This window comes from Populus trichocarpa, chromosome 9, assembly GCF_000002775.5.
Source record: "Populus trichocarpa isolate Nisqually-1 chromosome 9, P.trichocarpa_v4.1, whole genome shotgun sequence".
In the NCBI taxonomy this organism is placed as follows: domain Eukaryota; kingdom Viridiplantae; phylum Streptophyta; class Magnoliopsida; order Malpighiales; family Salicaceae; genus Populus; species Populus trichocarpa.
In genome coordinates, this window is record NC_037293.2 from 881,239 (window position 1) to 896,174 (window position 14,936).

The 14,936-nt window shown below is 32.8% G+C and overlaps 1 protein-coding gene across 1 annotated transcript; it reads right to left on the bottom strand.

Moving 5' to 3' along the window:
- Positions 1-882: 882 nt before the first annotated feature.
- LOC7496466 (serine carboxypeptidase-like 51) lies at positions 883-10,697 on the bottom strand. The gene is made up of 13 exons (XM_024609103.2): positions 10,209-10,697; positions 10,020-10,114; positions 9,843-9,950; positions 9,516-9,762; positions 9,381-9,424; positions 9,201-9,268; positions 9,008-9,113; positions 8,704-8,915; positions 8,538-8,607; positions 8,313-8,363; positions 7,830-7,882; positions 7,565-7,700; positions 883-1,318 (listed from the first exon to the last, which is right to left on the bottom strand). Exons 1-13 carry the CDS (start codon positions 10,360-10,362, stop codon positions 1,190-1,192), a joined length of 1,473 nt encoding a protein of 490 aa, XP_024464871.2. The 5' UTR covers positions 10,363-10,697; the 3' UTR covers positions 883-1,189.
- Between the last annotated feature and the right edge of the window lie 4,239 nt (positions 10,698-14,936).

The window sequence follows — 14,936 nt, forward strand, 5'->3', positions numbered from 1 at the left end:
GATTCAAGGCCAAAAGGCAATACGTAACAGTTGTTTTTTTTTTTTAATTTTAATTTAAAAAAAATTTAAAGGAGGAGTGGATTTTGCTGTATCCCTCATGTTTGATGAGTTGACTCGAGTTTTTTTTCTCTCATTATTTTTTTTTAAATTCATCCTTCAACATTGAATTGATTGAGAATTAGACTTCGTAATTTATTTTGATTTTCTTTATATAAAATTATTACCGTCTCATGAATCAGGTAAGAAGTTTTGTAATTTAACCCGGATTAACTTAAGTTATTTTTTTGTGCCATTTAATTTTTTAATTTTTCAATTTCAATTCCATCCTTTAAGATTAGGTTTATTGGGAGGTTGAACTTCATAATTTTTTACAATTTATTTTTTATAAGGTTATTTCAATTTCATGACTCGGACCACGAGCTTGACAAGTTAACTCAGTTGACTCGAATTATTATTTTTTAATTGATTTTATTTTTTAATTTCATCATTTCACATTAAATTGATTAAAAATTAAATTTTTTTATTTGTTTCAGTTTATTTTTTATGAGGTTATTCTCATCTCATATTTCTAACTCTGATCACATATTTAACTGTGGATTATTTTAAATTAACCCAACTAGTTTTTTATTTACTTTTTATAATAAAAATATCACACAATTCCAATTTTATATAAAAATCAATCTATCCAAGTAAGAAAGATTTTCAATCAAAATATAACGTCGAAAACATAGAAAAAGAGAATAAGGTCTCCTTTTTTTTGTTTTAAACTCTGCCTTTTATATTTAAAAATCAAGCAGTATGTCACCGACAATGTGATCAATGTACAACTTTTTTTATAAATTCAATTTTTCTGTTGTCCCTCAAGTAAAAACAAGTGGACGATTTGGCCCTGAATCCTCTTTTTGTAATTATTTTTTATTTAGTTCTACACTTCAAATTTTTTTTTCTAGTAGCAATAGTTTTTTCTTTCTTTTTAAACACCCCTAATGGACATTCAAATTAACTGAAAAACTAACAATAGTGGAAAAATAATTGAAACCAGAAAATTAAATTATTTCCCATGAAAGAAGCACTCCGAAGCAAGCTCTGCAACAGCAGCCACTTTATCTATATAAATATCTTTGTTTTTGTAGTTCTCCATGCGTACTAGTTTTTGCTTGTAGTTGCTTCAAACTGTGTACGATCTCTCTCACCAAACTTTTCTCATTTCATGCTTGCTCTTCTGGTCTTTCTTTGCAGAAGCAGCTGCATCTGCTGCTGGTGACTGTGTGATTTGCCCCACCATTTTTAATGCAATGCAGGGTTGGTCTACTGGTACCTGTAGCCCCGCCATTATAAAGAAGATGAAAAAAAACAACTATGCGTACACTCTGAAGTTTGAATTGGAAATATGAATCACCTCTTTAAGATAAAGTAAGATTATCTATGTCTGTACTATTCCTCTCAAGGTTTGTCAGTGTACTGTTTTTCTTTTCTTTTTTTGCACACAGTGGTTACCACCAATCTATCTAATGCTGCTGACATCATGATTAGTACTTTCACCACTAATGCATACCTGGGATAAGAGTTTTTTTTTTTTCTTATTTTAACATAGATAAAAAAAAGACACATTTAAAAAAATAATTAATAAATTAACACACTTAAATGAACTTAAAGGGGTCAAAAAATGGAGTTTTTCCGTTGTGTTTTGCTATTATGGAAGAAGAGATGAACAATAATTGGAGTTGATTTTTGGATTTGCTTCGCCGATATATGATTGAGGGACAAACTAGGTTGTGTATTATATCAGATAGACATATGACGATAAAGATTTCCATGGAACGTATTTTTTCGAAACCTATTAACAATCATCGATATTGTTCATGACACTTTGTGAATAATTTAAACACAAAGTAAAAAAATATTTTCTTGAAAAATACGTTGCATAAGATGTGTGCACACCCTTCTAAACAGGAGTTTGACATTTTATATGAGAAGTTGCTAGAGACAAATGATGCAATTAGAGCATGACTAGATGCTGAACCTAAAGAAAAGTGGGCATTATTTTATAATTATGGTGGTCGTCGTTATGACAAGACCACAAACTTGTTGGAGGTTTTTAATAATGTTTTAAAAACTATTCGTCGCTTGCCTGTTTCAGCTACAATATAAATTTTTTTTAGGTGTAATAAATGTTTTGTGGAGTGTAGAGAAAAAAATGAAGAATTTTTAAGTCGTGATGTGTTGTGGTCTTCAAAGGTCCTAGCTAAGATACTGATGCGAAAACTTCAAGATCACACCTGATATCTCTTTTCTTTTTATCTTAAAGGTGATATATTTCAATCTGAGACATCTTTAATAGCTAGTGTTACAAGAAAAGTGTGAGACCATGCTCACATTAACATCAATCAAGCAACTTATTCTTGTGGCAAATGATAATTGTATCATCGACCATGCTCACAAATAATTTCATGTTGCACTTCATTAAATATGAACTATGTATAATTTGTAGATGAATTCTATTCCAACTTGTCATATAAAAATGCAAATAGTCCACATTTTCGACTTTTGTATGATACGTCATTGTAGCTTGCATATACTTATTCATTGAATATATATTATATATGCAGTCAAAGGGGTTATAATAGAAAAACTTATGAAACTAGATAATGTATGTTATTTTTTTATTTTTTTAAATTATGTCAACTTTAATTTAATTGCAAATGCTAACAATTTTTTTTATACAGGACCTTGAGATAGACATGGTTTGGACTAAAGAAGGTTCAACCTCTTTTAGAAATGTCAACAGGCAGGGCCACCCTTGTTACTGATGAAGGTCCTGATGATAGGTTGCTGTTATTTATACAGGATCAACATCATTCCAATGATATATGGAGCGATGAGGTCAGATAAATATTCTAAAGATTTATTTTGATGATTTAACTAAGTTGTTTGATATTTAGGGCGGTGATCCAGTGACACCTAGACAACATATCTTGATGGAGTTGCATGAACATGTGCATTCGTATTTTATTGAGGTTGGTGTTTATAAAATCAGTTAGTTGCGTCGCATAAATCTTGACCATGCATTGATTGCAGAATTGGTGGAGTGATAAAGGCGCGAGATGCACACCTTCCATCTACGTGTTGGTGAGGTGACACCAACACTCGAGGATGTAGCGATGTTGATCGGTCTTCTGATAGATAAGACATCTATGACCAACAGTAGAGTTTTGATTGATATAGATTTGTTATGTGATTGTCTATGAGGACAAGTGCCTCCAGCCAATACTTATAGGGGCGACTGCATCAGGTTGACATTGTTGGGCGCTAATTTTAATACCCCTTAGTAGACGTGACAACAAACCAGCTTATTATGTATGCTCGGGCATACATATTACACATGTTTAGAGGATTTATTTTCACGAGTACTATTGGAAATGCAGTTTCATTGTACTTTCTGATGGTTCTTGATGATTTTTGTGCCATTTCAAATTATAGTTGGGGGGAGCCATTCTTGCATATCTATATCAGCAACTATGCAAAACATGTCTAAAAAAAAGAAGACAAATTGCCTGGTGTCTTCTATTTCTTCAGGTATATGTATTTTAAATTATTTGATTACTAGAATTAATGAAATTTTAAATACTAACTTGTAATTTTCAATGTTCATTAACATAATTCTAGACATGAGAGCATATTCATATCGGGTGTTCAGAGAGCTAGGGTATTAACATGATTAACACTATCACTTAGAGGCCACTCTCAATTGGTTTCAGGTAATAATAAAATATAGTTGATTATAGTCAACATGTTATTTATATAAATTGAATGTAAGGAAATATACTAACTTTGTGGGTTGTCTTATTAAATGGTGTGTGGCTAGATATTTTACAGTAAATCCCAATCATATCCACGAGTTTTATCGGGATAAGTTGGACGCACAACAATCACATCTGGTCTATATTACAAATGTAATTAATTGTTTTTTTGCTATTTTAAAGTTAATTATTTAGTTTCAATTTATTATTTGAGATAACTGTTTTATATCTTTTGATAGGTTATATGGATGCCATATATGAAGAACTTGATACTTTAAGCTTTGCCTATATGTCGTGAGAGATTTGACATTTGGTTAGTACAAGTCCCTTTAAACTGCTTTGATATTGTTGAGATGCATTGTCCAGATCGGGTAATGCGACAATTTAGACTATCTTAGCATATACTGGATTATGTTGATACTAGAAAGGAGTTGCACAGTGTTAGTCGTCAGGGTAAACGCAAGGGGAATTGATTGGTAATTCATGCATCTTACCTTGATCTTTGGGATGCTATGAGAGATCGTGTTTTTGAGGAGTGACAACTTACAATTGACATAGATACCTACATGACACAGTATATATCCATTATATGCCGTTTCATTACACCGACCTAGTCGTATTTCCCGAGACATTCATATAATTCAATGTACTATGCCTTCGAGTATCCGAGACAGAATCGATTAGTATGCAATAATATTTTACATTTATTAAATACTAGAATAATTTTATTATGGATGATGACTACTAATTGGTTCTTAATGTATGTATATAAATTAATTACTTGGTACGGGAAGCTCGGAAAATAGTAATGACTATTCGTGAAGGTGTTGATGAGATATGACATATTGTGGCCAACACCAAGCTCAATTTATATTGTGGCGGACTTCAAGAGGTTAGAGAGATTAAGCGTCTTGAAACAGCACTAACGGAAGATGAGATTGCTTATTGTGGAAGTGTTGGGGATGTTGACCTGTCTAAAAACATCCCAGGCCCATCCATGAGCGTCCTAGGACCATAGTTTTAAAACCTGGCTCGGCCCGACGGGTCGACTTGGGACCCGACTGACCTGGGATGAAACCGGGCTGGGTTTAAGAAAAAACCAGCCAAGGATTTGGCCCAGAAAAACCCTGTCGACCCGGGTAAACCCAGATGAGACCTGAATGTGTTTTTTAATATATATATATATATATATATATATATATATATATATATATATATAAGCAAAACATCATCGTTTCATTGAAGAGTCGAAGACAGAAAACCGAATCTGTCTGCTTAAGCCAACGAAGCAGCTGCAAAACCTACTATTAACATTCAATCTCTTCCACACTCTTTGTGCTACCATTCTTTTCTAAACCATTCTTCTCTCTCAGCTCCCTTTTCTTTTCTGATTGCTTAAGCTAACCTATAACAAGACACTTGGAGAACCCCATTTTTACTGGTAAACTATTTATATTTTGTTTTTTTATTGGTTGAGTCTTCCATGTTGATTATTTCTTTTCTAAACCATTCTTCTCTCTCAAATCCCTGTTCTTTACTGACTGCTTAAGTGAACCAGTAACTAGACATTTAGAGAACCTCTTTTTGCTGGCAGAAACGTTCAGGTAAACTTTATATCTTTTCTGTTTTTATTGCTTGATTCATCTAAGTAAAACAACATGCTGGTTATTAAATTACCAAGGTTGGTAATTTTTGCATATTATTTAATTAAGTATTTTCATCTAGGAATCATGATTCCTGTATTAGTTCTTTATTTGCATCTCCCCAGTTTTGGGCAAACTAGTCTTTTCTGTTTTCGTTTCTGGTTTTAAAATATTCATAGAGCATGATGGCAATGAACTTAGAAACAAAATTACATTTGTCTGCAATGAAGTCAAAGGGTGTTGTTTCCATGATGGCATGGAAGACTTTCTTGTGTATATATCATGAATGAGAAATTTTCAAGCTGTAATATTTAATGCTTTGCCTGCACCATTCTCTTAGTATTAGTGTAGGATAGAAATTAATTTGATTGAGAGGAGGAAGACATACATATAAAATATATCATCCAATTCTTTTTTTTTTGTTAACCCGGGTCAACCCATCTGACCTGTGACTCGATCATTATACCAAGTCGACCACTAGGTTGTGTTTAAAAACTATACCTAGGATTGTCCACGAGGTGGGATGATATTGGTCCTCCTCAAACCTACATGGATATTACATACCCGAACTCGAGTTTTATGAGTTGAGGAGATTATTAGATATAATTACAAGTTAAGATAATTGTGAATAAATGTATAGTTAGTTTAATTTTAATAAAATGTTATGTTTTCTTAATTGTCAGTGTACATTTGTTATTTGCGATTTAATATATTATGTGCTGCTTATGTGAATTGTGTTTTAATGATGAAGAACTGATTATTTGTGATTTTGCAAATTGCTAATTTTTTTTTTGTAGGGAGTTGATTGTAGAGTAGACTGCTCTTGGATGCATCTGTTAAAGGAGTCGCATATACCATCTGCGAAAAATGAGTCGCAAATGGACAGTGGAGTCGCATATGACATCTGCAACTCGCGTGTCGCAAATGTCACCTGTGACTCTCTCAATTGTGCTAGATTTCTAATTATTTTTTCTCATGTGTTATTTTACAAATTAATTTTTTTTTTTAAAATGGGCTAACTTACCAAAACACTCCCTAGAATACTATCGTTACATATCATGAATTTTATTTATTATAGATTACTAGAATGATTTTAGTTGCTTTCATTCATGTAATTGAGCAAAGGAAATAAGTTAAATTTAACCGGAGTTATGACTTGAAGTCTTGGAAGTAAAAGATTGAAACCTGAGTTCTTTAAATGCATGTGGAAAGATAAACTTAGAATCATACTTATAAGACCTAACCCAAGATTGACCCAGCTCGGGACTCAAGTTATGAGTTAAGTTGCAGGTTGATATATCAACTCAAATTATTTTTTTTTTAAACCACATTGTTTCAGGGTTTTTTATTTTTTAAGAAAACCAAAATAAAAAACAACAATGATTTGAGTTTTTTTTTTTGATAAAAAACTAGATAAAAATAAATTTGGCTTAAACTTGATTTTGAGTTTAGATCAAAAGAAATTGGTGTACAAGATTTTTTAACTCAAACCATTGGACAACTACACCCACCATGGTGGGTTAGCATGACTTTTCAAGCAACATGGATACACTAACTCACTCCATAATTAGTATGTGGTGTGCATGAAAGTGAAATGACAGATAATTGAGTCACACGTGACTTTCAGCAAGTGGGGTGGCCGAAGTTTACAAGTCATAATAGCCTCTCAGTGCTTTCAATGTAGTAGTGCTAATAAAACATCATTATTAACCTTCAACCTTTTGGCACGTTGTTGGTTTTATTTATTTATTTATTTGTATTTGCGTCTAATTTAGTGTTTCATTCTTTTAGATTTTCTTAATTATAGTAAATTAACTATACACATTTTTTTCCTAATGAAAATAAAATATGAGTACATGAAGATTTGTAATTTTCTATGTTATCTCTTATAATTTTTACCTTCTACAAAATAAAATCTCTTAAAATGTTAATTTTGAGGTTAACTTATTATCAATATTTCACATTTATGATCACATAATTTTTCTTATTTTTAAATAGATTTAGGTATTAATTTTTTAAAGTTAAATAATTAAGGACTTACAGTTAACAAATCAATTTTTTTGAGAATTATTGATTAAAGTATATTAATAATGGAGGATGCATGGTATAGTTTTGACTTACAAAGTGGCCTGCCCCAAGAATCCAGAAGAAGTTCAGGTTTTTGTACGACCTGGTAAATCCTTTTGTGAGCTGTCCTTCTGCACCGCAAAGAAGAGGAGTTCTGTTCATGCTCAAAAAACTATGGAGCCCTTCCCACCTGAAAAATGTATTATTATCAGTCTGATGATTGCATAGTTTATATATATATATATATATATATATATAGAGCTAGGAGGAAAGCAGTAATGATAATATCTAATAAAAGAAAAATAAGGCACACTCTTACTTGAGTTTTTCAACCCATGCTTCGGTTCCCTTGGTTGAACAAATGAGATCAAGCTATATATAACAAGCAAGGAAATAAATTAATTAGTTTAAATATGAGAAAACTCATCATACTAATTAGCTTAATTAATTACTTGTTAATCAAAGTTAAGCCCTTAATTCTTTTTAGATTATTTTAATAGCACATCATGTTATGCTTTTCAAAAAACAAGGAGTAAATCATAAGAGCACATGGACTAATTAAATTATAATTTTTACTAGCTTGCTTCTCAATAAATAATAATAGTTGAGGTGCGCGCAAGCTGTTCCGAACACCCACGTTAAACTAAAAAAAAATAGACAAGATATTTTAATATTCACATTAATGATTAATAGACATATGGATGATGCACATGGGATGGATGATGCACATGGGTGGACCATGCATGGGGACCCTAAACCATTCCTCAAGGTCCATGCTAGCTAGCATGGAGAGAAATCATACCTGCCCATTGTATATAGTCACATTCACTCCCTTAGCTAGGAGTTCATCAACCTACAAAAGACAAGGAGATGAATAAATAAAATAACTTAATAATAATTCTGGGATCTAATCAAGCTCTTTAATGAGCTGGGGATATACTCTTTGATTTAACTCTTAACCATGAAATTCTGGGATCTAATCAGCTTGACCTAGCTAGTAATTGAACAAAGAGAATGAGGACAACACCTCATTAATTCTCGGTCTCATAAAATCGCCTACCATCTGGTTGAAAACGTTAGAGGACTGCTCTCCCCATCTGTAATTAAACACCGAAAAGATTGTTCAGTGATGGATTGATTAATTACTTCTTAATTAGATGATAATTAATTACTTGAGCATGAAGGAAACATACGAGAAATTAGCTGGGATTATCTTAAGCTTTCTCTTAATGACCCCATTCATTATGCTATCAAGATCACCGACACCACCTCCTGGAAGTGCTGACCTCAGAGAGCTGATATACCTCGAGTAGCTCTTCATTGCATTTTTTTGCGATAATTCAGCCGCAGCTGTAGTTAGAGATAAAGGGTCCGATCCCGAATCCAATAAAAAATTATAGAAATCCTGAGAATATTGCCACAAAAATATATAATTCAAATTGTTTGTTGAATTCTGATCATAAAAGAAATGAAAATTAAGAGAACAACAAAGAATACCACAGAATTGCTGTTAGCACTAATCACTCCCTCAAGCTCAGACCAAGAATTTGTTGCGTCAACATACTGACCTTCGCTGATTTGCTGCCTAATCTTCTCAGCCAGGCTGTATTGTAAAATAAAAGATGTTAATACTAAGACAATTTGTCAATATTTAATTTGTTTTCATTAAGAACACGGCAATAGCCTGGACCTGTTTGCCTTCTGAAGTCCGTTGTTGTCGAGCCTCGACAAATCTTTTAGAAGAGGACCCCATGAAAGCTGGAAACTTCAAATTTGTAATATCAGAATCCAAAAATGCAGCAGGGAAAATAATCTTTTCTCTCTAATTAACACAAGAGATGAAATACACGAACAAGACTAATTAACTTGCCACAAAATCTTCTGGTGAGATCCAAGTGTCACCCAACGCTACTCCTGCGTGTGCAGAAATAGCTTGTAATTAAATTTGTTTCGATCGTGTTCCTTTAACAGAAGATTGATTGGCTGGCAAGAAATTAATGATTACCTCCAAGTATAAGTTTCAGTTTTCCTGCTTCAATTGCTTTTAGAGCTGATAAACCAAGGGTGACAGCAAATTTGCCTCCATAAGACTCTGCTACAATATACAAAGGACTCTTCTGAAGGCTCTCATTCCTGTTAAATACTTTCTCCAACAGAGTAGTTAGATCACTTGCTGCCTCGTCATCAGTTTTGACAAACAAGTCTGCATCACCCTCTTCCACAAAACTGTATCCTGTGCCAACTGGATTATCCTGAACAATCCCCTCAAAGAATAAGTCAAATAGGAGAGAAATCCTGAAAAAAAAAAATATAGATAGTGGATGAGAATTACCACAAAGAGCAGATCAGCCACCTGTAACCATGTCGAATTCCGGGGCTTCAGATAGGTATCCAGCGGCCCAATTTCTTCAAAATTTCCCATCCCAACACCTGATCCTCCCTGTTTTGTCAAACCAAACATTAATTAATGGAGCATTTTGATACCAAACATTAGCAATTAGGTACTCACAGGTCCACCCTGCAACCAAAGAATGATTGGCCATGGTTTGGATGAATCTTCAACTCTGTAAGGACTCCTATAAAGCCACCAAAACATGTGTGCTCCTGTTTAACACAAACCAAGATGGGCACATTTTCAATTACTAATAGCATACATACATATATATATAAAGAATGAAAACTGAAACAGTTTGCTTACTTGGTCTAACTTCTACATATCCCCATTCTTCTGATCCATCACGGGTTCTTACACCAGTGGCTACCTTTTTTCTTGAAGCGGCAGTGACTGTTTCTCCATTAAGCAAAGAAACCAAGAACACAACAGACAGAAGAAAAAAACACAGCTTTCCCATTTCCAGAAACCAAGCCGACTTCACAGACTGAACAGAATCATGTAGTAAAAGAGAATAAAGATATGCAGCGGAAAGAATATGATTCAAAAGAATTGTTGTCTGTAATAGAAATAACAAAAAAGCAGAAACTTCTAAAGACAATAAAAGGGTGTTCAAAAAATGAGGAATCAAGAAAAAGACTCTTTTTCATCTTTAAAGTCAAGTTGCTTAAAACAGTAGCTAGTGTGCATTACAGTAGCCAAAACATAGCTGTCAAACCGGAAATTAACATGATGAACCGGGTTTTCAAACCATCTAAAACCTCTCTCTTGCTTGCTCAGAAACCATTTCATTTTTTGCTAACAAAAATCAATTTAGATATCAATATCAGATGCCAGCAAATTACTCAATGTCTCCAGGCGAAGTTACGTTTTCTTTGAGAAAATCACGGTATGTTTCTTTTCTTTTTTCTTTTTCCTTTTTCCTTTTCTACGAGTAATCAGAGTATTTTTTCTCTCCTGATATTTAACATTCGTAGAAGTAATTTGATTTTATGGGGTCAAAAGAATCTAATTCTTTAAATACCGATTTCATTCTAAAATAATCAAAATTTTCCATGCAAAAATATAACTAAACTCTGTCCATTTTTCTTGCTTATACTTCTTATTGTTACTTTCCATAATTTGCTTAGAGCATCTCCAATATGGCAAAAATCATTTAAAAATGCTAAATTATTGATATAGCTTTTTAAATAGTGTAAATATGATTTTTTTTTATGAGCACTTGAAAGGAAAAAACCATTTTAATAACTAATTTGTACTTTAATATATTTAACATTAATACTTTTGGATTTTTTGAGAAGAGAAAAGTTGTGGAAATGAAATATGAAATTTTTAAATAATTTATTTTAATGTTTTTGGCTCTTAATAGATATATAGAAATGATTTTTCTTTAACAGAAAAACCATTTTGGCTATTCGCATGACTATTCCCGTGGAGCTGCAAAATCAAGGGAAAAAAACTAAAATTAGTTTTTTTATTTTTAGCTCTTCATCTGCCTTTTTCATTGGAGATACCCTTATATATATATATATATATATATATATATATATATATATATATATATATATATATGTGAATCACCATAATTTTGTATAGATTAATAATAATTAATGCTTATCTTATGATAATTCATTAAATCACTTTCTAAATAATTTCAACTATGAGAGATCTTTCGAAAAATTACTTGGGATAGAATATTTCTAAACTTACCATTGCTTGAGAATATTAGCATAAAAAACTTGAAAATGTTTAACATTTTGACTGTTTTCACCAGAACGCACGTCATGGAGTAATAAGAATTTCGCATATTTTATGCTGATATTATAGAATTGAATTGATAATTTAGAGACCTCATCATATCCATGCATCCCATTGTTTAGGATTCAGAACATACCTACGGAAACGACTCAGGTCTAAACTAATTCTTTGGTTGTTACACAAAAACAAAAGAAACGACACCTTGTCTTTTATTAGGTGGATTTTGTGGACTAAGATGTACAAGTCTTTGCCTTCTTCTATATGAAAACGAATATTGTTCTGCGGAAATTTTGTTTTCACATTGCAAGTAATAGATAGCCTGCGTGTGTGGTGCTGAAAATTTCTAGTGGGTTTTGAATTAAAAACAGATTCTAATGTATAAATATAAAGCACAAGTCATAGGACTAAAAATCGTATTCTAGGAGATAGGATGGGCTATCAATGATGTGTAGTGGAGAGATTGTGTCGGGGAAGTTGTTTTTTGCTGTGAAGCGCGGAAAGGGACTTTTGAGAAGAAAGGATGGGCCTTTTATACTTCATAAGTCTTTGATATGATATTATATATTTGGTTCTAGCCGAGAAAAATAAATAAATCATGAATTGGGTTTGGATCTTTCCTTGATGGTGCGCGCTGGGCTTTGGAGAATTTTTTCTTGGTTAGGCTTGGAATTCATGAACTCTTATAAAATAATTCTCTTCTGAGGATAAGAAACTCTTGATGTCTGATTTAGTAAACCAAAGTAGGAAATGGTCCTTATATGTTGATAATAAAAAAAAAAAATAATAATCTTGGTTTGGATCTGGATCTTTTCTTATATGGTGCACTAGGCTTTATAGAATTGTTTCTTGGTTAGGCTTGGGATTCATGAACTCTTTCAAAATAAATCTCTTATTAGGATAAGAGACCCCTTGATGTTTGAGTTAGAGAACTGAAGTAGGAAAATGATGTATAACAAAGGGAAGAAAGAGTGTGTGTTGTGATTGTTGTGTGTAATACTGTATCGTGACCTATATTTTGTTACATAATGACTTGAGATATTTACACATTGTAGGTGACATGAATTTGCATTTGGAAAATGGAATTGCAGACATGCCATGTAAGATTAGTTATGGGTAACAATTACCTTTACTGCGGAGGTAACCTATGCAATGAGCTATTGGTATAGATATCGTATTGAACAAGGTAGGTGTTGTACTAGCCATTGCGAGAAAGATAGGCGCCCACACTGACAATTTATAAAGCGAGTGCCCTATAAACCAGTATGTGGTGTGGGCGGTATTAACATGACCGTACCAATACTTTTTTCTCTCCCTTGTTGTGTTTGGTTGGGCTGTATTTGGGAAAGGTTGGGCCATTTTTCTCTCTTTCTTTCCCATTCCTTTCTTCTCTCTCTGGTTAGGCCTTCACTGGGCTCGGTTGGGTTGAAATTCAAAATTCAATTGAAGAGTTATTGGAGAATTAGGGACTAGATTAAAAATGAGAAAAGAAAGTGTTTAACGTGTTTCACAATATGCCATTGTGTGAGGAATCCTGTTGTATTGAGGTGATGCGTGAAGCATGCTCTAAGATCCGAAAATGATATTCCTTGATGTTATTTAAGTCATCTTAGTGGGATATTTTTGGTGGCGTGATGCGTGTATATAAAGGAGCCACAATGGCATTCTAATAGCTCGTTCTTTCTTTATTTCTTTTCATTTTTTCCCTTTTATCTCCTCAGTTTCTGTGCGTAATTTCTTTTGTTTTTCTCTGCTCAATTCAACTTTATTCTCCTCTATGTGTTTTGATGTGTTGGCCTTGGCAAGACCAAGAGAGGGCTCGATTGGACCTCATTTATGTGGTCTAGTTAGTGATTTTTTTTTCTTATCTCCTTCTCTCCTTTTTCTTATTGGGTTAGGTTAGGCCAACCTCAAGCTCATTTAAGTTTGACCTTAACCATTCTTCTTCAAGTTAGGTTGGATTAGCCTTTAGCCTGATTGGGCTTGACCATTTCCTTTCTTCTTTGGGTTAGGTTGGACAATCCTTGGGCACAATTAGGTTAGACCTTTCCCCTTCATCTTCATACTAGGTTGGGCCAACTTTAAGCTCAGTTAAGCTCAAACCTTTTTTTTTTTGGATTAGGTTGGGCTAGCCTCTAGCTTGGTTCAACTTGAACCTTCCTTTTCTTCTTCCAGTTAGGTTGGGGAATCCTCAGGCTTGACCTTTCCTTTTTTTTTTTTTTGGGCGAGGCTGGTTTAATCTTGGGCTCAGTTGGGCTTGTCGCAAGGGACATCTAGGTGATCTAAGTATGAAAGAGGGTTAAAATAGAATAAAAGAAGTCACAACTTAAACTTTTGGTCTTTTTGTTCTTTTTTCACAAGTTATTTATTGTTGTTGCTACTACTATTGTTGCTATTCGTTGATAGTAACATTAATGTTGTGATGTGGACCTATTAGGTAATAACCCTTGAACTCTTAAATAAAATAAAAATAACCCAAGAAAGATAAAATTAGATTGATAGAAAACCTAACCTAATGATTACATGAACCAAGAAAGCAATGTTACTGAATGTAAAACCCTAACCCTTTGATTATAACGAATAAAGAACTAGAAGTATAAGGAAAAACACTACAAAGACAATTAATCTTTGATAAGTCTTGAAGAGGTTGATGAAGAACTAAGAGTATGAGCAACCTCACACGCAAACAATATTATTTTTGAATAAAATAAGTCTAAAAAAATTAAATACAAGTTAAATAACCCTATCCATACTACGTAAAAATTCCTAAACAAGAATGGGAAAATAACAAAACTTTCTAAATAAAATAGAAAAAAATAATCCTAAACCAACTAGGAAAATAATGTAATTCTTACAGAGTAGCTTCTGGACTTTATCGTAAAGTCTTTTCGGTGTCTGATTGCTATAAATTTTTAACCATATAGGAAATAATGCCTTTAAAATATTTTGAAAAAATTCCAGTCTGATCCAACGGTAATTTGTCTATAATATTTCTTACTCTAGCGTCAATAAATATGATGGTTGATATTTTTAACTCTGGTGTTAATAAATATCAAAGTTGATATTTCTGACTCTAACATCAGTGAATACCAAAATTATTGATACTCGTCATAAATCCACTTTCCTAGAACACTTTTAAATTAAGTTTTTAAAATGATCATTTGACCCGCGAGAATTATAGAAGTGGGTTTTGGACCCTTTCAAAAAAAGATGAGTTTTTGGTGTTTTATATGTAAGCCCAATAGGCCATTATATTTGGGCCAAACATTTAACATGCTT